Source organism: Phaseolus vulgaris, chromosome 6 (genome assembly GCF_000499845.2).
Source record: "Phaseolus vulgaris cultivar G19833 chromosome 6, P. vulgaris v2.0, whole genome shotgun sequence".
NCBI lineage: Eukaryota > Viridiplantae > Streptophyta > Magnoliopsida > Fabales > Fabaceae > Phaseolus > Phaseolus vulgaris.
Window position 1 is genome coordinate 18,533,531 of NC_023754.2, and position 23,966 is coordinate 18,557,496.

General features: G+C 28.8%; 3 protein-coding genes and 1 non-coding gene across 4 annotated transcripts; 1 reads left to right on the top strand and 3 right to left on the bottom strand.

The window, feature by feature from the left end:
- Window positions 1-1,934: 1,934 nt before the first annotated feature.
- TRNAS-CGA (transfer RNA serine (anticodon CGA)) lies at window positions 1,935-2,016 on the bottom strand. Its single transcript has one exon. It is a non-coding gene; the product is annotated as a tRNA-Ser (tRNA).
- Window positions 2,017-7,616: 5,600 nt separating this feature from the next.
- Window positions 7,617-9,598, bottom strand: LOC137831516 (gamma-interferon-responsive lysosomal thiol protein). Its single transcript, XM_068639226.1, has 5 exons — window positions 9,088-9,598; window positions 8,958-9,023; window positions 8,588-8,728; window positions 8,132-8,224; window positions 7,617-7,926 (listed from the first exon to the last, which is right to left on the bottom strand). The coding sequence occupies exons 1-5, from the start codon at window positions 9,349-9,351 to the stop codon at window positions 7,717-7,719; spliced, it is 774 nt and encodes a 257-aa protein (XP_068495327.1). The 5' UTR covers window positions 9,352-9,598; the 3' UTR covers window positions 7,617-7,716.
- Window positions 9,599-13,740: 4,142 nt separating this feature from the next.
- Window positions 13,741-17,785, bottom strand: LOC137831518 (probable lipid phosphate phosphatase 4). Its single transcript, XM_068639228.1, has 8 exons — window positions 17,625-17,785; window positions 16,636-16,843; window positions 16,261-16,348; window positions 16,055-16,164; window positions 15,586-15,679; window positions 15,230-15,418; window positions 15,082-15,141; window positions 13,741-14,127 (listed from the first exon to the last, which is right to left on the bottom strand). The coding sequence occupies exons 2-8, from the start codon at window positions 16,825-16,827 to the stop codon at window positions 13,994-13,996; spliced, it is 867 nt and encodes a 288-aa protein (XP_068495329.1). The 5' UTR covers window positions 16,828-16,843; window positions 17,625-17,785; the 3' UTR covers window positions 13,741-13,993.
- A 1,863-nt stretch (window positions 17,786-19,648) lies between these two features.
- Window positions 19,649-23,640, top strand: LOC137831517 (glucan endo-1,3-beta-glucosidase 9). Its single transcript, XM_068639227.1, has 2 exons — window positions 19,649-20,271; window positions 22,389-23,640. Exons 1-2 carry the CDS (start codon window positions 19,925-19,927, stop codon window positions 23,494-23,496), a joined length of 1,455 nt encoding a protein of 484 aa, XP_068495328.1. The 5' UTR covers window positions 19,649-19,924; the 3' UTR covers window positions 23,497-23,640.
- Window positions 23,641-23,966: the final 326 nt, after the last annotated feature.

A 23,966-nucleotide genomic window follows, 5' to 3' on the forward strand; every position in this document is an offset into this window, starting at 1 on the left:
TAATCTTAACTACCTAATAGTAGGTATGATTAAGTGGGTGTTTGAATTTATATATAAAATATTAATTGAATCCAATTTAATTAAAGTTGGACAAGAATTAATGTCAATTTTAGTTTGTGATAAATTTTATTTTGACTATGATACTATGTTGACTTATACAAGCATTGTAAATCATTTTGAGTGTAAGAAATCCTAAATATATTAATTACCTCGATAATGAAAAATAAAGGTTAAATCGAGTGTTTGAACTTAAATTTAATTAAACACATTATAAGAAAATATGTTTAGACAAATGTTTTTTTGATATTTAGAGAGAATATAATATTACAAAGTTGAAGAAAAGTATTAATCACACACATTAGCAAATCATCAAGGGTACTAATATTTACTTAAGAAACATAGATCTAAAATTAATTCTATCTCTCCTTAAAAAGTATTCAATCTTTAAAAATCAACTTAGCTATGATCATAATAATTAATAACCTATCATATGTTTACTCTGTTATAAAACATCCAAATAATATTATTTCATTGAATTTTGTTTGTTTTTCTTTTCATTAAAAATGCAGTTATACTATTTATTCTCTTGATATCTAAATAACATTATCTCCTTCGTTCATCTTTTCATTAAAAATATATTTATATTGTTTATTTGGTTATATTGAAGAGAATAATATAAGAGATGTGAATTCGATGAATCTGAATTAAAAATAATATATGAATCTTTCTTCTTGCGTATTGTTGATATCACTTATTTTTAATTAATTTTCGGCTAATCTGATATGCTCTTGAATCAATACTTTTAAATTCCTCCATATGAGAATGTGTATTTGTTTTCATATATAATGTTAATGGATTAATGGAATTCTAGCCCCACCATATTTAAGAACATGATAATCTTTTATAATCAATATTAATTATACAACTAATTCTTGTTTAATTATTTATTAAAGTATTATTAGTTGACTCAAATGTTACTGTTATATATTATGTTATTATAAAAGGATTAAGGATCATTAATTCATTTTGTTAAAAATAAATAAATTTTAATAAATCATATGATTAAATAAATATTTATTTATAAATGTTCATCTCTTAGCTAAATGATCTTAGAGAAAATAAATGTACAAATATTACTTGCTCCTTTTGAATTCTATGCATTAAGGAACGATTTTCCAAAGTCTCATTTGGAAATCACTTGGGCCTTAAAAAGATTTCTCATGGACAAATTCTCCCTGCACCTTATTAATTCCAACATCTATCCAATCTGTTATTAAAATGACAAAAGTACCCCTCCAAAACTTTTTTTCCAAAAATATCATGAATTTAGATTTCTGAAACACATTTTTAAATTTCAGAACTTTTTATCCAGAAGAAATTTTCATTTTTGTGTTCTGAATTTTTTTGGGGGATGCATTTTTTTTAGTTTTGAAATATATTTATTTTGAATTTAAAAATTTGGAATAAAGATAATTTTGAAAATTTAAAAAATATTGAGTGCAGTTAAAATTGATATAGTGCAGGAAGAAATTGACTTTCTCATATTCAAAGACTTCGAAAAACCCATTAATCTGGCCATTTCGTTTTGCACCCATATTCTTTTCTTCTACATCCACATAAATATTAAATTTTTACTTTCTTCTTTGGTTTAAAATTATTTTGATACTTTGCAATTTATAAATATTTCATGTAATTCAGAAATAAATAAAAAATATATTGAATACTCAATCTGAAACAGTAAACAGTAAAGTGGAAGTCAATTTTGAATTTTGTAATATGAAAGTGAATATTATATTTTGTTACACACAATCTCGAAGATATGTTTTATGAAAAAAATATGACTTTTATATTTATGGGAGTGCAGAAAGAAAATTTGCCGTGAATCTACTTAGGTTATGGGCCGACAAAAACCATAAATATCCAAAATTTAAAAACGTCGACAGCAGGATTCGAACCTGCGCAGGCAAAGCCCAACAGATTTCGAGTCTGTCTCCTTAACCACTCGGACATATCGACCTTGTTGTTCTATAATTCCATCTTATTATATTTAACGAATATTAAATTATAACATAATAAGTTGAACAATGATATCAGAAATGAGAAATACATATATCATAACAGCCACCTCTGCATAAGTGTATAAAAATATTAATTACAGTTTTTCTCTTCAACACCAATTAAATTTGATGGATGGAAAATTTTATAGTTTTTCAAAATTCTTAAATCATGTGTAGTTTTATTTTGGGTTAAAAGTTGTATTTCCTCCTGAAATATCGTCTTTTTATATTCTAAAGTTAATTAGTTAGAATGAATTTCTTAACAAATACTTAGAGAAAGGGTAAATAAGGTGTAATGATTTTAGGTAAACTTTTTATAACTTAGGTTTATTTATTCTTTCATCATATGTTAAATCAAACATATTTAAAAAGTAACAAAAAATGGTCACCTATATTTTATTATTACATAGAAACATTTTTAATTATGATGATATAATATAATTAGGTTGGTGAAATTTCTTGTCAATATGTTCAGTGGATACATATTAGATCACATTTCAAAATGTTCTAAATTTTTTATTTTACTTTGTAAAAGTATAGAATATATTTTTAAAAAACATAAAAAATAATAATAAGGAAGAACACACTCTCTCTTATTTAGTTTGCAAAAAATAATACAATGTATTACTACTTTTATTTGTACTGATAAAATTGTTTACAAAACATGTAATTGAGAAAAAAAATGACCTTTTACCTTGTGCCTCCGCATTGAATAAAATGATGTTCATTAGTGGAAAAAAAATCAATAGATGATATTTTAATTTATTTATTTATAAATAAAAGCAAATGTTATGATTATATCCTCTAGTCAATATTATTATTATTTTTAGAAGTTGTAGGATATTTAATAGACTAAATCTTTATCTTGTTACTTTATTTTAATAAAAAAAATAAACATCGTATTGCTTGTCCTTGCCTTTTTTAGTCTATTATTTTTAATTTTATTTAAATATATTTTTTCTTTAATTTTAATGGTCAAATTTGTATTTAATATTTTTAAAAATAAGAATAGTTTTTCTCTCTTTATATTGTCTCAATATATCCTTAAAATATAATTTTTTTTAATAGGGATAGAATAAATAAAAATAGACTATTTCTAAAATATGTTATTATTTTTCCGTAAGTAATAATATTAAGGAAATAATAATTATCAAATTATATGCAATTATTGTATGCCATATTTGACGATATTGTACCCAATTATATGCGCAATTAATTTAATAATTATAGAATCTCATGATTAGTATCCTACCTAATTAGATTGTAATTTGGGGGGAGAAAATCCCTATATATTTACTATACATGAAGTGATGTAATATACACATAGAATAAGAAATATTTCTTCTTCTTACCATTTTTTATCATTTTCTTAACATGGTATCAGAGTCATTTTCGAGCCTATCCTAGCGAGTATTTGTTGGATTTATCAGGCCACCCGCCATCAGGCCGTTATCGGACCACCCATAACATATATCTCCATGCACGAGTTGGTAGCCTCGGTGTGAGAGGTGTGTTGGAATCCCAAACCTCACCTCATTGAGCCGGTTTTATGAGGTTGAGTTAGGCTTAAAACCCACTTCTTAACAAATAACAAAATATTCATATTATGTTACATTGTCTAAAGAAGAGCATGAAAGATCAACATTGGGTGGTGTGTATAATGATTTCATGGGTTTGATATACACATATAGTATGTTTATCATTGAAGTGTTTGCTATTGTAAACTTTTAAATGATATATACCAGATAATATTCTTAAACGAAATTTTGTTTCATTTGATGAATTGTGCATTTCTTGAATCTTCAAAAAATAATTATATTTGGACACTTGTGAATATAATTAAAAATAAAAAATCAAGACATGATTGATTGGATGCAAGTGAATATTCAAGAAAAAAAAATAGATGTAGAGAAAAAAATATTTAAGGTGAAACTTATAATAAATGATACAATTTATTATAATGAAACTTTCTTAGAGGTTTGATATTTTGGAGTACTAGAGGTTTGATAATTTTTTAAGGAAGACATGGTTTGATAGGTGCATTTTGTTAGTTATGTTTTCATTTCAAAAAGAGAATAAAATAGTATCATTATATTCAGTATATATGAATGTTTGAAATCACTGCATTGATGGTTAACGATCCCCCTTCTCTTTTATGGTGGGTTCTATTTTGGATAAGAGACCTCAGATGCTAGGAAGGAGTAAGGAGCCAACATACCTTTGTGGAGATGTCATGTCTTATATCATTGACATGAGTTATGTTGTTGCTTTATTTTTTGTATTGTAGTAAGTTGTATATGTACAAATTTTGACTAAGAACTAGGCTTTTTGTATGTGGGTTGGAGTACCACAAGTATTCCCATTTATATTGCTATTTATTGCTGATTAAAAGAAAAAGATGAAACAAGAAGACTCTAGAGAAAGTTTAGCTTAAAGTTTGGAAATGAAAGATCTTGGTCTCTTGAGGTGAATACTTATAATGAATATATAGATATTTGAGACGATGAAAAAGTTTTATCTATTTAAATGAGACTATTTGAAGAAGGTTGTTAAAAGATTTATGATGTATATTTAAACTAACAAGTATATCTTTGATCTATCACACAAAACTCTCGATTTCCCATGCTTTTAGTTCTGAAGAAAAAGGAGGGGATGAAGATTATTTTATATGTTAATGGAGTATGGATAAATATATATGGATGGTTTGTAGCAAATTATATTTGGCTCATGTTATTAGTGTTATTACTAGATTTATGACAAATTTTAAATGTGTTTATTGAGTGACTTTAAAACGTGTTTTGAAATACCTAAATGGAATAATATTGTGTAAATGTTCTACTTGTATATTAAGAATTTTATAGATGTTCATCATATAAAGAATATGAATACAAAAAAGTCTACTTATAAATATGAGTTCACATTGTTTAAATACATTTGTTTAAAATAAACTTTACAATCAAAGGTGAATTTATCTACTATAAAGAACATATTATATAAAGAAGAGATAAATAAAACTTTGATAAAATCAAAATAATAAAAATATTAAGTATCATACAAGATTATATGACTATTTATTATAATAATCAAAATATTATACACTTAATTTATCATCATATATACCATATATATATCATCTGATATACAATAAAATAAACTATACAATAAGTGTACGATGTTGTTAGGTATTAAATAATCAAGATAACGAAAATAACTTCAAAAACATAAACCTGTATATATATTTAATAAGTCCTTTTCAATATCTAAATTTAAACTTTACTTAGAGTTAATTAATTTTTTTAGAATAAATATTGATAAAAAAAACATTTTAATGATTTAAAATATTTTTTTTGTAAAGTTTAACTTTTAATCATAGAAGACCATATGTATATTCCTTATATTAAGACTAAATAATCATCTAATATTTATAACTAAGTCTAATAATATGAAAAGGCATCTGATGATTACACGTGTCTTATGTACGCATTTGGTACTTAGTACATCTCATTAGAATGTCTACTATGGTAAACTCTTAAATAATGTATATCGTCTCAGTGTTCTTAACCATTTTAGAAGTCTATAAATAAAATCCTATTCAGTATTTTATATAGGTTATATATAATTAAGTGTGTTATATTCATGAAAAAAAGTGTTTATTTTTCTCTCTCCCTTTCCTTTTATTATTTAGAAAGACTCTTTATTTTGTCTATCTCTTTCCTTTATTATTTGGAAAAAGTGTGTTTTATCTTACTGTTCAAGAAAAGATTTTTTTCTGTTTTTCTGTTTTTCTTATATTTTTTAGAAAAGATTGTTATGATATGTTTGGATACGAGAAAAAATATGTAAGGAATTACGCAGATTTAGAGTAATTTAAGAAAAAAGTGTGAAAAATGTGATGTTGTTTTGATTAAAGTATTTAGAATAAATTTGTAGATTGAAGTTTGTGAATGATGTGATGATTGTAAGAAAATTTTATTTTTTCTAAAAATTTTAAAATGTAAATTTATAAAAATTATCTAAAAATATTTAAATAATAAAATATTATATATTTTTATATAAATTTGAGTTAATTAAAATTTTATAAATTATTTCGTTGAATAGTTATTTTTGAAAAAAATAATTATTTATCATTATTAAAATATGGAAATTTTACATAAAAATATAAATTGAATTGTAATATTAAAAATTATAAAAAAAAGTTTGAAAAATAATTTGATAATAAATATAATTAATTTTTTTTAATCAAACATAATATTATAATTAATTAAAAAAATATTACCTATTTATATACGAAATCTCATTAAATTAAAATATTATTAATCAAATATTTTAGTTAAAAAAATATAAATGATCTAATTATAAAAAGTTATTAAAAGTAAATTTTAATAAAATGTTATATAAGAATTTTAGCTATATTTGCTCTCTCATGTTAATGTAAACATGTATCCAATATTGTGAGATTACATCTGTGATGAACTATGAACTTAATTTGAATTTAAATCTATGACTTGATCTAAATTAAACACAAAAGTGTTGGTTGAAACACAAAAGCATAATCGATGTTGCAAAAGAATTGATGTTGCAAAAGCAATTCTTCAAAAATAAACCAAATAATCCAAGATCGATTATGCACTTCACAACCTATGTAATATGATACGGACACTGATATGACACGGACACAAATATATGTATAATCTTTAAAATGTATAACAGAGGGACACGAATCTATATATTATATAATTATGAATTATATAAATTGATAATAAAAATTTATATGCACAGGTATGTCCTGATCATTTTTTGAAACAAAAAGATGACTGATTTAAAAAAAATTATTTATTATTTTTATAATCATAATAAAAATTTATACAATAATTTTGAGGTTTTAGAAAATTAATTATTTTTTTTAAAATTTATGTTAGAAACATACTAGAATTATCATAAATTCAACAAATACTTTTTGAAAAATTAATTATTTTTTCTTTTTAAATTTATGCTAGAAAGATACTAGAATTATCATAAATTCAACAAATACTTTTTGAATTGGACACTTCACGGATACGTGTCCTACAAGTGTCATACGAGTGTCGATGTCCAATACAAGTATCCGACACCGACACGCCATTTAACGACACCGATACGTCATTTAAGAGAAGTGTTATAACTTAAAAACACACATAATCAATTATTAGATTTTGGATAATTGATTAAACTTAAAAAACTAATGAATTATGACTTAAAAATACACACATAATCAATTATTAGATTTTGGATAATCGATTAAACTTTAAAGAAGTATGCATAATCAATTATGTGTACTTGTTCAATGTGAATAATCAATTATCTCCTTTCTCCTTCATTACTTACATCCAACCCAGAGCATATTTAACTGTGCATCCAACCCAGAGCATGTTCAACCGTGCTAAAAAATGAGATGATCCAGTTAAATTAACTGATCCAATATGCATAAAACTCACCTTTCCCTCCCCGGCTACCATAGATAAGTTGAACCAAACGCGCTGTTATAGTGAATATGGTAATGTTTGGATTGGAAGTGTACTATTAAGTCTAATTTTGCACTTATTTATAACTTTTTGAGGTGTCAGTCAACACAACATAACACGAACAAACTCCTTTTACACACAGCATTGCCACATCACATCTAAATTATATCACCAAGGTTCATCTTGTGCAACCATGACGATATGGTTGAACTCAATTTATGCCATGTTGGATCTACTCTTTCCTTGTCGCAAACTGAATGCTCAGGCTTTGATTTCACTTCTGCAAGGTATGATACTTTGGTGCAACTTTTGGGTATATCAGTGCCTTTATAAGCCATACAAATATAGCTTAAGAAGTTTTCATAATCCTGCAAGCAACCACAAAATTTTGGAAGCAGTGTTGAATTTCCTGAACATTTATAATTTCATTGATTATATTACACAAACTTACATTCACGTAAAGCACAAATTTCATTGTCATAAATTGTTTGTTAATTAGAGGTATATCTCAGTGAAAAGTTCATAAACTGAAAATGATACGTGTTTCATCCCATATAAAACTGCAAAACTGACCTCATAGAGTGGTTCTCCATCCACAACTACCCATGGAACATACTCGTGAGGAGGCTGCAAAGCATCTGTTTCAGCTGCATAGTGTAGCTCCAGCTGCATATAAAGATGGAAAATGTTACTTGACATAACAAATACCAGTTCTCACTATCCGAACTTCACATAACAAAACCAGCTAGAGCTAGTTGATATGGATCATTGCACCATGAAATGAGATTCAATTATCTATCACTATCAATATTAGTCTCCACCAACTCTGCATCTGTTCAAATTTTCTAATTCCCAACTTTCCACAAGATTGTTTCACTTAGCAACGCTAGTAAAATTTTCAGGCTCCTTGAAAACAATAACAGAAGAGAAAGGTTGTTTAAAAGCATTAAAGTCCTATTTGGATAAAACTCCCCCATATTAAACTCACACTAGCCCAAGAACAACACTAAATCAGAGAAAAACACCAACCTGTTTTCCATGTTCACTATTATAACACTGGTCAATAGGTTTGGAATCCAGATGCAGCGTCTCGAAGCAAGATTTCCACTCGTTGCACTTTCGCTGATACACCAAATCCTCAACACAGTAGATGAACGGAAAATGCTTGCTCTGTGAAAAAAGAGAGAGAAGAAGCTTGAGTTACATCAATAAATACTCTCAACCTCAACACAGATACACACGCAAAGCAAATCACTGTTACACTGAACCCACACAACAAGATTACACCTTTGGTTTTTCAACTAACCCTAATTATCACAGCACTCCCAACCCCAATTAAAGCTCTGATTCGATAGACTATGAAAAGGGGAAAAAAGGAAAGGGGCAAAAAAATTGTTACCAGTTCAGGCCAGGTGTCAATTGCACAGGCTTCAACTGTATTCAGCAAGCACTCATTTGGTCCATGCTGCAATCAAATAAATAAATAAATAAATAGTTAATAAAGAAATAAAATTGGGTGAAAAGGGTACCTGGCAGTTGAAGGTGGCGTTGGGTCGAAGTTTTGCATTGCCCCAAGGAACCAATTTGACGTCAACGATGGGGGTGAATTCGGGGGTGAAGATTTTGGGAAGGTGATTGACGATGAAGTTGGCGCTGTATGGGCACAAACTTTCATAGTACAATTCTAATGAGACTTTGGGAGTGTCAGATTCAGATTCAGATTGCGAGAAGAAGGCGAAGAAAAAGAGGTACAGGAGTAGAGAAAGAAAGAGGGTGGTGGAACGAGAAACCATGGCTGAAACTGAAACAGAAATTGAAGAAGTGACTGTGAAACGAAGATGTTTATTTTAGAGTTATGTTACATTCATTTAATATTATTTCTCCAAATCGATCAATCCAAATTCATATATATCAACAGAAGAAGAAAAAAGTGAATTAATTTTCTTTGGTTGTATTCTCCTTTACTTGCATGTTTGCCATCTGCCAAAATCGATTCAGCACCTACAGTTTCTTACGATCACAAAATTGCCACGAGTTCGTATGTTTTCCCATATAATATGTCATTTTAATAAATAATTATCTAAAGTAACGATTTCAGTTTCCCTTGTATTTTTATTAATTTTTGGATTTTAAATTTGGTCTTCCCACAATCGGGGATGAACTTTAGTCCTTAGATGAGGTTAATGATGGTAACTACATTTAAAAAAAAATACCTAATATTATTAAAATATTACAATAAAATCATGAAATCAAAAATTAATTTATATTATTATTAAATAATTTCGTAATTAAAATTTTTCTATCAAATTTAAAATTTAAATAATTGATAATTAAAACTTTTGTAACTAATTAAATATCAATTTAAAAACTATTTAACAATAATAAAAATTATTTTAAAAACGAATTTTTTTTATTTTTTAAAATATCTCTAATTTAGTTATTATTACAATTCATCATTTTGATATTTAAAAATTGGTATTTTTTTAGTGATTTTCTTATAATGAAATATATGAATAACACTCTTATAATTAAACAATTTACTTTAGAATTTTTATTAAAAGACTTAATTTATAAATATATAAAAATTAATTAAGTAAAAAAAGTTAAAGTCGTCCAAAGTGAAACTTTATTTTAAAAAAAAATTAGGTCGTCACTTTTAACTATTTGTTTTAAAATATGTACGAAGTCGTCACTTTTAACACTATTTGTTTTGAGATATGTACTTTTTGGGTTGTGATTTTTTATTTTTTTTTGTATATATAGACTGAAAATATATATTAAATGAGGGTAAACACTTATATAAAACTTTAATGTTCTGCGAGCTTTTTTGTTTTTTTATATTTTATATGGCATTCAACTCTTTCATTAAATTTGCATGAAGATCAATTTTTTCACATCTTTGATTTGGCATCGACAAATAAAAGTTGCTCTACTATAACTGAAGAAATTCAAACCAAAAGAAAATTTGGATGTATTGTTCGATAGAGTTGAGTTGGGTTGGGTGAGTGGGTAATATTGAATGAATAAAGTTGGTAAAATGGATGATGAGAGTGATGTTTGAGTAGTGAATTATAATTGTACGAGTATATCACTCAACCCAAATTTTATGTATATATATATTTTAAATTTTATTTTTTTTATGATGGTTTTTATTGAAATCTAACAGTAGATTATATAAAATTATTGTTTATTAAAAAAATAATTACTAAGATCATACGGGTAAATTTTCTATTTAGTACCATTTACACTTTTATTTCCCTATTTAGCACATTTTTGTTTTTATTTCTCTATCTAGTACCCTTTTGTTTTTATTTTCCTATCTACCACCCTTTTATTTTTTATTTCCATATCTAGCACCATCTCAAAAATAAATAAATAAATAAATAATAAATTAAATTTTTTTGATAATTTTAATTTTGAATGCATTAAAAAATAAATATTTTTAATGTTTAAAATAGTTAAAAATATAATTAATGAATAAAGAAATGAGTTTTTACAAAATAAAAATAAAAAAGTAATAGATTTAAAATGTTTAATTTAAAATTATTTTTTTTAAGAATGAAGAGAATAAAAAATTAAATCCTACAACAACATAAAAGTTGAATCTATAAACATAAATTAGTATTTATTTTTATTATTATTTATGATGTAATAATGTTAATTTCAAGTAAAAGATAAGACATAATTATAAAAAAACCAAGTTGAATAAGGACTGATATGGAGACAAGAGAACAACATGATCGAACAAAAAATGTTCATATTGTCAAACACACATAAAGAATCTGTCCCAACATTTTTTTTTTGATCAACATTACTGGATTGTGCACTTCTCATCATTAATTATATTTTATTTTGCACAAACTATTTAATGTACCATTGAAGAAAATATTAAATGAATGATCATCTTTCATTTATTTTCCTTTTTATGATCAACATATACTTATTTAGTATCGTCTTATATCTCTTATATTTATCTTATTTGGATTTTTTTATATCTTTTATCTTTATCTTATTTTGTTTTGCCTTTATTTTATATCTTTTATGTTTTTAGTTATTTTTTTTCTGCCATTCTTTATTTATTTTGTTTTTATTTTATTGTTACTGTTTTTATTTTCTAGACTTATTTATTTTTGCATTTTTTTCTTCTCATTTTTAAGCATTAAGTGTAACATTTGCATTAGTTTTTTTTTTAGGATTTTGCATTTAAGGTAGACACTTCAATATTATTTGTGTGTCCACTATTAATTAATACTAATTTACTTTGGTTTTTTTATGATTTTGTCCTGTATTTTTTACTTAAAAATTACATGATTACATAATCAATAATAATAAAAATAAATACTAATTTATGTTTATATATTCAACTTTTATGTTGTTGTAGGGTTTAATTTTTTATTTTATTCATTCTTAAAAAAACAATTTTAAACTAAACATTTAAAATTTATTACTTTTTTTTATTTTGTAAAAAATCATTTATTTATTCATTAATTATATTTCTAACTATTTTAAACATTAAAAATATTTATTTTTTAATGCATTCAAAATTAAAATTATAAAAAAAAAATTATTATTTATTTTTGAAATGGTGCTAGATATGGAAATAAAAAATAAAAGGGTGTTAGATAGGGAAATAAAAACAAAAGAGTGCTAGATAGAAAAATAAAAACAAAAAGGTGCTAGATAGGGAAATAAATGTGTAAATGGTCTAGATATAGGAAATTTACCCAAGATCATACATGTGATTTTTTTCTTTTAAAATTTTAATATATTTATAGAGATAGATAGATAGTCACTCCTAACTAACCCTTGAATATTCTTTGGGCTCATAGACACTCTTAGTTAACCCTTGAGTATTCTTTCCTCAATGCACTCCTAGTTGGCCTTGAGTATTCTTAACGCCTATCCACCCTAGCTAACAAAATATTCTTTCGGATTGCAACCACTACTGACTGACCATGTTAAGGAGTATTCTTTAAGTCACTCCTAACTAGATATGAAGGTTTGTTATTTCAATGATCTACTAATCATTGGGTCTGATGACTAGGGAAGAGTGTGTCTGATGAGCAATATAATGTTTAGAATTTTTCTCATAGTTCGGACCATCTTGTTCTCTATGGAGGATAACATCGTTCGACGTATACAATGATTGAGTTCACTCTTCTAGGTAGTTGGGCATCTTTAGCTTTTATGCATGCCCATTATGGATCTAACAAGCTTTAACATGATTGTTGCATTTAATGCAACTTCGATCTTTGGTCCTTTCTCTTCACAACTTCCTTAATAATTGACAATGCTTATCTTCCTAGACAGTATATAGTTTTTTGCACAAATTTATAATTGACGTGCATTCCGTACAAGGCAGATATAGCTGAGTCAAAATTGAAATGTTCTTTTGTTAGGAAATTGATGAAAGAAACAACTTCAGTTCAAGTGTCAAGAGATCTTTGATATATGATTTTGGACGAATCTCTTCGACAATTGAATTTTCCTTGTAAACATAGAATAAACATGTGGATATTTATTTTACACTTTTTCTTTTTACCATCTTAAATTCACTTTCCACTCCAAACACAACCTAGATGAATGTTAAATATAATTATAGTTTAAAAGTAAAAAAAGACCATCTTTTCGTAGTAAATTGTCATCACAATTTAATAAAAAAAACTAGATGAATATATAATTTTTTGTGTTTGTATCATAGTTTACAATAAAATTTATTTGCTTTATGATTTATATCCTTTATTTCAAGAATTAAAAATTATTATTGTTAGTTTTATTTGTTATTACTTTTTTTATCCTAGTGTTTGAACTAAATAAGATGATAAAGGGGATAATTTGATTAACAATTCAATTTAAATAGCTTAATAAAATAATACTATATTTTCTACAATTGATATTATTTAGTGGTATGCTTTAATTATTGCACAGAAACCGTAAATGCACAAATATTTAAAAATGAAAGATAATATTTTTACATAAAGTAAACACAATGGATAAGATCATTGATTTGAAAACAATTCTATTCCTCTTTGCAAATTCAAGAAGAAACACTTACTAACATCTTCGATAATGTGAAATTTTATAAAATATTTAATAACACTTATTTGAAATATTCAGTTCGATCCCACTACACACTCACACACCATGATTCAAACAGTCCTATTTCCCACCACTAACTAGTATATCCAAACAAATAATTGCTTAACCAATTATTATAAATTTGTCATTGTAAAAAACTTAAGTTGATCTTTCACTTTGGAAAATATTTATACATAGTTCGACCTAAGGAAGCTGCAATATTAAATGAATGGTGGCATTTAGATGTACACTTGGATATAAAATTCACTGTCCAAAGTTTAAAAACTGACTATTCATTTTGTCAAAGAATCATAGCACAATCTGCTCTTATTATTATTTGGCAAAAGAAATCAGCCATCACCTAAATCTTGTTCCACTTTCCATTAATTGTAGGGGGAACTCATCTATCTTTGATTCATGTGGAGCTTGGCTTCCTCCATGAGAAGATGTCTCTTCTCCCAACATATGAAAGAAAGCATGAGGTGCCCAACCTACATGTTTGCAAGAAAAATGAAAGTCAAGAAACCATACATTGATGTCCAATTTAGATTATCTATGATTTTTATCTATGGTAAAACATTGTTTATTAGTGTTTTCTCGATACCTAAATTTCAAATTTTAAAATTAAAAAATTACTGATCAAGATATCCTATGATTATCCCGTCTTTCTATTGTAGTAAAGTTGGAAAGACGAGACGTCCGACTTACTAATGAAACTTTACTTATCATTCTTCATTCTTGCAAGGGCTATACCCTTAGCCAATAGATTGACTAATAAAAGAAAGTAGTAGAATCAATAGTGAGTGTGACGGACTCTAATAAAATGGTAGATAGACGAGACGTCCGACTTACTAATGAAACTTTACTTATCATTCTTCACTCTTGCAAGAGCTATACCCTTAGCCAAGAGATTGACTAATAAAAGTAGTAGAATCAATAGTGACTATGACGGACTCTAATAAAATGGTAGATGTCGTTAATGACATAACTGCTGACTGGGTTACCACTCAACAATGAAATACACCAGTTTACAACTGTGATATGTCACAATACAATTTTAAAATTATTCAATCTCGTGAAATGGAATCATATTTCAGTAAAATAATATTTTTTTCCATATGTAATTTAGTGTAATTCTCAATATATATTAGTATTCTTCAAAATTTTATTCTACCTATATTATTTGACATTTTGGATATCCATACATTATATTCCTTTTACTTCACAAATTACTAAAGGAGTTGTCTCACTCATATTTGAGAGTGTCCACTTCCTCCTAATAGAGTAAAAATATTACATGGAAATGTGGAACTCTCTAATGAAGATTAAAGATAAAAATGAAGTCCAAACATTGAAATTCAGTACGTGACTTTCATGAATTCATGTGGTACATGCAAGTGGAGGCCTAATTCAAAGATGGAATAATGAAGAACACGAATACATACCATGTGGTTTAGTAGGCAGGGGAAAGAGTAGCAAATAGCAGATTGAAGACACTACAAGTCCTGAAGCAACAACAATCAAATGGAGTTATCAGACATTATTTGCAGAAATGAAGTTCAAATAAAATAAATGTTGTAACTAGGAAGCAACCTATGATGCCTCCAGCAAACACATCAGTCCAATGATGCCAGTAATCATCAACTCTAGTAATTCCCACAAGAGCTGCAATAAGTAAAGGAAGCAAGACTAGGCATAGTTTTCCAATATGGCCTCTACGATCAAACACTCTAATTTTCCCTGATAAATACCATGAAAGAAAACCAAGACCAGCAAAGGACCCTGCATTTATTTATTGAACAAACTTTTTCATAAGCACTTTTATGAAACAAAACTCTTCTGAAGCTAGTTTTATTTTGTTTGATTTTGATATTTTCTTCTAAAAGTATTTATAGAAAAAAGTTACTCTATCTAACCAATATGTTTTAAATAGATATTCTACTACTTACATGAAGTATGCCCACTTGGAAAACTTTTGTATCCTTCCTTTATAACTGCCTTAATCCCAGTACAAAGAACATCACCAGTTTCACTGTCATACACCTGCATGACCCAATTCACAAAGCATAACTAAACAATCAGTATCAGGCAGAAAAAGTCATAGACAAGAATATTTTAAGGATTGAAGGAATGACTAAGGGTGTACTTGGTTTGAGAGAAAATTTCTTGGTTTTTATTTCCTGCATTCCCAAATAACTACAAAAAATGCACAATGTTTTTTCTTTGTTTATAGCAAACATTGAAAACAACAAAAATCTTATTCTCACTTTTACAACATATGCATATCTTTTGAAAAGTCAAAACAATGTGAGATTACTTTATAACTATTCTTGAACATGAAATGAAAACAAATGACATTGTCTCAAGAAGACCTTAAAGTTTACCAAATACTGAGAACAAGAAGGATAACAAACACACAGGTATTTTGTCAGGGAAACAGCGGTGGAAGAAGTTTGGTCGTGGTCTACCAACAGCATCTTTAATGGAATCAGTGATGACTCCAGTGATTAAGCTAGAAAACAAGATACCTACATTCCAGTTAGATACAAAGGAGTGAAGGGACAAAAGGCATAAAAGTCAAGAGTCATGAAACAGAAACATGCTGAAAGAACACAAGAGAATACCTAATATCGCATGGTGTAAATCATAGATATCCCTTCTGGAACAGTAAAACGCAAGAAAGATAATAATGGGCACAAGAATAGAGAGGATCTGTTACAGGAAAGAATGATGTAAGTTTATGCTATAAGGTATAAATAGGATGTATCTTCATATATAGAAAGCCTATGAACACACCCTTTTGAGCATACATTTTTTTTTTATTGAAATTTATCAAAAATGACATGGTTTTTGTAATTTTCTATAAATCTGTTGAACCCCTCTCCTGTTTTTAGTAGTTTTCAATGAATTTTAACCAAAAAGATAAAATAATATGTTAAAGAATGTGTTTCTATGTTCCAACACTCCTCTTTGAGGGATTATTGGCAGCAGGTACGTACAGGGACACCCCACATGGGTATGGTATCTTTTTTGAATGGGAACATAAGATTTTCCATCATGTGTTCCCCAACATAGCGATGAAATGGTTCTACCAAATTCAAGAGTCCGTCAATAACAGCAAGAAGCACAAGAATCAGCCAATCATGCTTGTGAGTTAGTGCCAACTTGCTTCCTGGAGATTGAAAAGTCATTTTTTTCCAAGTATGGCTACAAAAGAAAAACTCAGTCACTTTATATTCATTTATTTTGGCCTAATAGTATAATCACTAATGTTTAATATGTGATCTTAGTCCTCCACAACAATCAGTAAAAGGCTTAAGAACCATTCAATCTTTAAGAAACTGTCACTACCTGCAATTGATAGTTCAGAATAGCCATGGCAAAGTAACAAATGTCTTAACAAGTGGCAGGGTAACAAACTGGAAACTGAAGGTTTAATAAGATTATAAAACAACACAAAACTTAAAGCACAGTTCCTTAAATCATTTTAATCATTTTTGTTTAGAATTCAAATTTCACTTCATGAACTCATGCAACAACAAAGTTTCTGATCAGAGATCAGTACTAACTCTTAACTGAAAGTTTGAATATTAAGAAGCAGAAATGATATGACTAAGAAACACATTCATCCTTCACTGTATTATTATGCATCTTACTTCAATCTTAGTCTGATAACTTGATTTGTTCCTATAAGGATCTTGAACTCTTGTATAAGTTATAAACAGAATAAGATTCAAATTCATTAAGGGGCATAACGAGGATATATATGTATAAGTATATATTCATCCCTCCTCTGGCAAAATCAAGTAATATCTAAGGTATAGAAAACAGATAATTATGTCAAATATATATGCCACAGATAAAAAAATAATGCAACAACAATAAAACTGAAACCAGAAAACTTTTATATACATATTAAAAACTGAGACATAATCTGAAGAGAAAAACCAAATGAATATGAAGATCAAATAGGAAATGAAAAATGAACCTTCAGCTTTAAGCATAAATATTTGGAGAAAGAGATACGCAAAGACGAGGACGTGCGTTCTGCAGACCGCACACCCAGTGTCCAACATAAAAGCTATGTGTCATGAGAAAAACTTCAGAAAAATTATCAGAGTTTGATGAATGATTTGAGGAAGAATTGCATCTTCAGATCTAAAATTAGTGTGTAAATGCTGTTATTATTTGTTATTAATCTCAATTATGTATTTGTATTTTCTTTCTCAATTCTGTGTGCTTGAAGATTTTTCTGACCAAATGTTAAAAAATAATTTCTTTCGAGTTATAAAGATCACTAACTTAAATCAATTTTGTATCTGTTAATCAAACTTTTGCATACACAAAACTAAGAATAAAATCGAATTTAGTACGCTTAAAAAAACCAACGATTCTGTAGGGAAAAAAAGGCCAACTATTTATAAATGGGATTTGGCTTAGCTGGTTATGAATTTATTATATATATATTTTTTTTAAACTATTGTTAATTATATTGTATATACGATTTAACATTTAAAATATAGAAAATTTTAATTACACTTTCTAAAGTGAAGATAAATAAAAATAAGATTGCATATATAATTTTTTTTTCGTAGTTAATTAAGACATCAACATACAAAATCAAAAATATAAATTTGTTCCCACCGACTTTTAGATATATACACCTATAAACAATGTTTTCCTTAGATCCAAATGACATCATAATAATATCACTGAACTTAAGATACCATTGCTTAGATGATTGTTTAAGTCTATATATTTATTTCTTAAGTTTACACACCATGTGTTCATTTCCTTCTTCAATGAACCCCACTACTTGGTCCATATAAACATCCTCTTCTAAATTCTCGTTCAAGAAAACGGTTTTAACATCCATCTGATGTAACTCAGGATCATAATGAGTTACTAATGTCATGATAATTTTGAAGGAATCTTTCTTACAAGTAATATAAAATATTTCCTTATAGTCAATGTCATCCCTTCGAGTAAAACCTTTGACTATAAGTCGAGCTTTATAACTTTCAATATTGCCACGAGAGTCACGTTTAGTCTTAAAGACTCGTTTACATCCAAGTCTTGCATCCTTTTAGCAATTTCATAAGGTCACATACATCATTTTTTGACATTGATTTAAGTTCATTTTTCATGGCATCTGACCACATAGTTATCACCATTGATGACTTCTGAAAATGAAACTGAATCATTATCAAGCCTAAGTCATTTTCTGACTTTTGTAGATAAAGTGCACAATCATTCGAAATAACATATTTATTTTTCCTTTGAGATCTTCTTAATGTTATTTTTTGTGATTGTTCTACTACAAATTTATTGTTAACCCTGGGTTCATTAATTATTTGTTCTTCTCCTTCATCGTTGTGTGATTTAATAACATGAGAATCAACAATTTTTGAACCACTTTTTAAGAAATCCTATTTCAAAATTACATGCTAGTTTTTAAGGCATATTTCCTTAATACATATGAATTACTTACCATTCTCATAACTATATATATTAAGGTTTGTTTACGCTTGTCTCAGATACCATTTTGTTATAATGTACCTATTCACAAGTTCTTCTAAAAATATAAAAATAGAAGTATCTAAGTTCAATCATTAAATTTATTTTTTACCTTGGCCTTATAAAATAATTGTTTTCCTCCTTTTTACGTTTTAGTCACTGTTATCAGATAAAAATGAAACTAAATAGATATATAAAGATGAAAATATATAAAAAAATTGTATAAAAGCTAAAATATAAAAAATTAATATAGTAACTAAAATAAAAAAATGAAAACAAATAAAGAAATTAAATAATTAATTGAACCTTTAAAGTCATGTCTAGTGGGCCTTGAGACTTTGCAATTGTCCCAACACAGATGTTTTTCTTTGTTTCTTTTTACACACCCCAATACAGATGGATAAAGACACAAAATTAGACAACATAATAATATAAAAAACAACAAGAAAAGCATGAGCATATATGTTCCACTGTCCTGTACTTTCGTACCATAATAACCATGGGCCTCAGACTAGTTCATACCACTGACACCACACATTAAATAAATGCTGTCTTCACCACTTCACTCAGCACCTACTCTCACCAATCACCATTCATACCCGGATACTAGCCCCCGGAATTTTTTAAACTAAACCAAAAAAAAAGAACTAAACATCGAAACAAGAGAAAGACTTGCGTTTCAGAGCTTGAAAGTTGAAACCCCGAGCCAAAAAGATTGCATTTTTACTCCTATTCCAGCTTCCTCAAACATCACAACTCAGACCCACCCAAATGCCTCCCATTTCTTGTCTCCTCCTATTGACCTTCCTCATCACCACTTCCACCATGGGCTGTGTGGTTGGAGCTGTTGGGGTGAACTGGGGCACCATGGCTTCTCACCCTCTTCCACCTCTCAAGGTGGTGAAGCTCTTGAAGTCCAACAACATCAATAAAGTTAAGCTCTTTGATGCCAACTCTGATGTTCTTCAGTCTCTGTCAGGCTCCAACATTGCCGTTACTGTGGGCATTCCCAACACTATGCTCAGAAGCTTGAACTCTTCTAAGAAAGCTGCGGATAGTTGGGTCCATGATAATGTTACCCGCTACATGCCTAGTGGTGGCAGTGTAACTCGAATTGAGTGAGTCAGATTATTTCTTGCCCCTTTTCTTACTACTGCTTTCTTTTGTTATTCTTCATATTATTGTTTTATTTTTAATTGATTGATGATCATGGACATTCTAAAGGGGGGGTTTCGATTCCGTGTTTGTTATTCTGCCCATTGATGAGGCATCAGGAAGAGTGAAACAACGATTACAGTTTGCATAAGATAGGTTTTTATATTATTGAAGAATTCCATAGGTTTTAAGCTGCATATTTTTATTTATAAAACATAAGTGGATTGTCATAGGCTCACAGCTTAAAGGAAATGGAAATAAGTAACTACAGGATGCCATAATCTGTACTTGGACCATTGAGACTATATACCAGGAAGAAATCAGGATAATACCAATTTCCTTGAATTTGCTGCTTTTGTTAATGCCAATTTCTTGGTTCACTATACATTTGGCCTTCACTTCCAGATATATTTCCACTTCAAGTATATACTGGGATCCTAGAAGCAAACTGTCAAAGCTGTCTTGGTAGTCCATTTAAGCAAATAATAACAGGTGTAACTATGATACGTTGCACTGCTTTGTGTGTGCAGAAGACAGTACAGCAGTTAGTGATGTGCACACAAAAAATTGCATCTTATTTTGACCTCAAATGGATACTCTTAGTGTGGGATTTTGACATTAACCCTTGTTTGATAGAGGGAGAGGAAGTAAGCGGGTAAAAAAGAAAAAAAAAGTAATGGGTAAGAAATGGAGTATGTTTGAATCAAGAGAAAAAAAATTGTATGATAGTTTGGGTAGAGAGAAGAGAAAAGAAGAGAAATATATTTTGAATAAAAATACTTGTTACTCTTCCAACAATGCTTACTTTTTCAAAACAATAATAATAAAATTTTCTTTTTAAAAATTAAAACAGATCATACTTGTAGCATAACGCTTGAACATAATTGATTACGCTTGCAAACATAATCTGTAATGTTTGACAGCACATCAGATTATGCTTATGCTTGTAAGCATAGTTGGTTATGCTAATCAATTATGCCAATAAACATACTCAGTTTGCACACAAGAACATCACTGGATTGAATGTTGGAGTAGTCATTTTGCCAGTTGCACAAGTAGCACATGAGGGTAAGTTGGGATAATAAATGCACAATCATAATTTTGTCTCATTTCCTTGCATTTGAGAGAGGAGCTTATTTTGTGCGGGGCCCACATGTTTTTTTAATTTATTTTTTTTCGTTTCATTTATTTTCTGCCAAATAACACTTTCTTTTCATTCTGTGTCATTGAGAATGAAAAGCTAGTTTGCAAACTTGCCTATATAATGGTACTGCAGACCCTGAGAATGCTGGTGCTGTAGTATCTAGTTCCTTCTATGCTTTAATAATTTTCAAATTTTCAAATACGTAGTTTAGTCTAATTCAACTTTATAAAACTGGTTCATAAGGTGATGTTTGCATTCATTTATATACTATGATGTATCTTTATCTGTAGTCGGTGTGAAATTTTCAACACCATGAAACAAAATTCTTATATGGAAGTTAAATTAACTCATGTATCTCAGCTTTTTCATAAGTTCCCTCCCAGAAGTTGACCTGATTCGAATTGTCCTCCATGGTTTTGTGAAACACCTGTTGTAATGGTTGTGCTTTCCAATTAATCTTCAAGCTTTTGTGAAACACTTTCATGGATTGTGCTTTGTTTCTAAGAAGGCAATCGAAGATCACATTCTATTCTCTATGCTTGTTACCTTGTAGTTGTAGAACAAGCATATTCTACCTTCCATTGGCCACAATAATATTAGTGGAATGTTTTAGAAGGTAAAATGGAATCACGTAATAGAATGCTCACCACTTGATAACAGTACCGGTGTAGTGGTTAAAAAAAGCCCCCTTCTTGTTCTAGGGAACAATGTATTTTAAGAAATTCACTTTGGGGGAAGCTGGAATAACTATATTGTCTCATCCTATCTTGGTTTGGATTTAATCAGCTAACAGAAATGGAAACTGACTATTAGAGAAAGGTAGGGCCACTGAGCTTCAATGTTGGATCTATTTTATTGAATTGAACTCAAAGTTGAAATAAAATGAGTTCTGCATGTGGTTTCCTCTTCGTATGGCTCTAAATATGACTTTTGCAGATATGTTGCAGTTGGTCATGAGCCTTTTCATAAAAGCTACGGTGAACAATTTCATCCCTTCCTAATTGGAGCTGCTATGAACATTCAAGCAGCTTTAAAGAAAGCAAAATTGGACAGCAAAGTGAAAGTTGTGGTTCCCTGCAGCTTTGACAGTTTTGAGACAGGATTTAACATGTCCTCTGAAGTGCATGTCAGGCCTGATCTCAACAAAACCATGACTGAGCTCCTCATGTTTCTTGGTAAGCTTGGATCACCTTTCTTTGTGACCATTTCTCCGTTCATAACCCACCTTGAAAGCAAAAACATTTCACTGGATTTTTCCCTCTTCAGAGAAACTGCACACCCTCATAATTTTAACCATAAAACTTACAAAAACAGCTTTGACTTGAGCTATGATACAGTGGTTACTGCATTATCATCAGCGGGATATCCTAATATGGACATTGTTGTGGCAAAGATTGGTTGGCCAACCGATGGGGCTGCCAGTGCAAGCTCAAACCTTGCTGAAACCTTCATAAAAGGCCTCATAAACCACCTTCATAGTAACTTAGGGACCCCACTTAGGCCACATAAGCCACCACTTGAAACATACATTTTGAGCCTTCTTGATGAAGATCAAAGGAGCATTGCTTCTGGAAACTTTGAAAGGCATTGGGGTTTGTTCACTTTTGACGGCCAAGCAAAGTACCATGTGGATCTTGGCCAAGGTTCAAGCAGCCTAGTGAATGCTCAAAATGTTGAGTATCTCTCTTCCAAGTGGTGTGTTGTGAACAACAATAAAGACCTGTCAAATGCAACTGCCAGTGCTTTAGAGGCTTGTGCAAATGCTGATTGCACTGCACTATCTCCTGGTGGATCTTGCTTTAATATGAGTTGGCCTAGTAACATATCATATGCTTTTAATAGTTACTATCAGCAGCATGATCAGAGAGCTGAAAGCTGTGACTTTGGAGGTCTAGGTTTGATCACAACTGTTGATCCATCCATGGATCATTGCAGGTTTCCTATTGAGATTCGCATCTCTCATGCAGAATTTCACAGGCTGTGTAATTTCCAGTGGCTGATTTTGCTTGTTACAACCCTCTCTGCTGCGGCTTTGGTGGTTTGACATAGGTAAAGAAGAGGATCATTTTTGCATCCCTGCCTGCTGTAATTTTGTTGCAGATGTATATTGTTGAATTAAGATGGTTAGCACATTTTCTTTAATTTACACATGCAGGTTTAATATGAAGGATGCCACTTTTCTTTTTTACTCATTGCATACGTTTCTGAATAATCAATTGCATGTAGCTGATATGAGATTACTATTTCCAGAACATGATTTACAATTATGTTCATTCAATATGATCAATATGAATACAAATATATTGAAAAAATGATAATTTTTATTTTTAAAGTAACTACATATATTTAATGATTTAGAGTCTTCATATATTTACAATGTTAAATATGTTATTTTTATTCCGTTTTTGTTAGTAAATAAATTTTATAAAATAATTAATTTAGGAATAGTATTTCATCTTCTGTTACAAGACCGAACTGATAAGAAGCTTGAATGACTTAATGCTGATTTTGAAT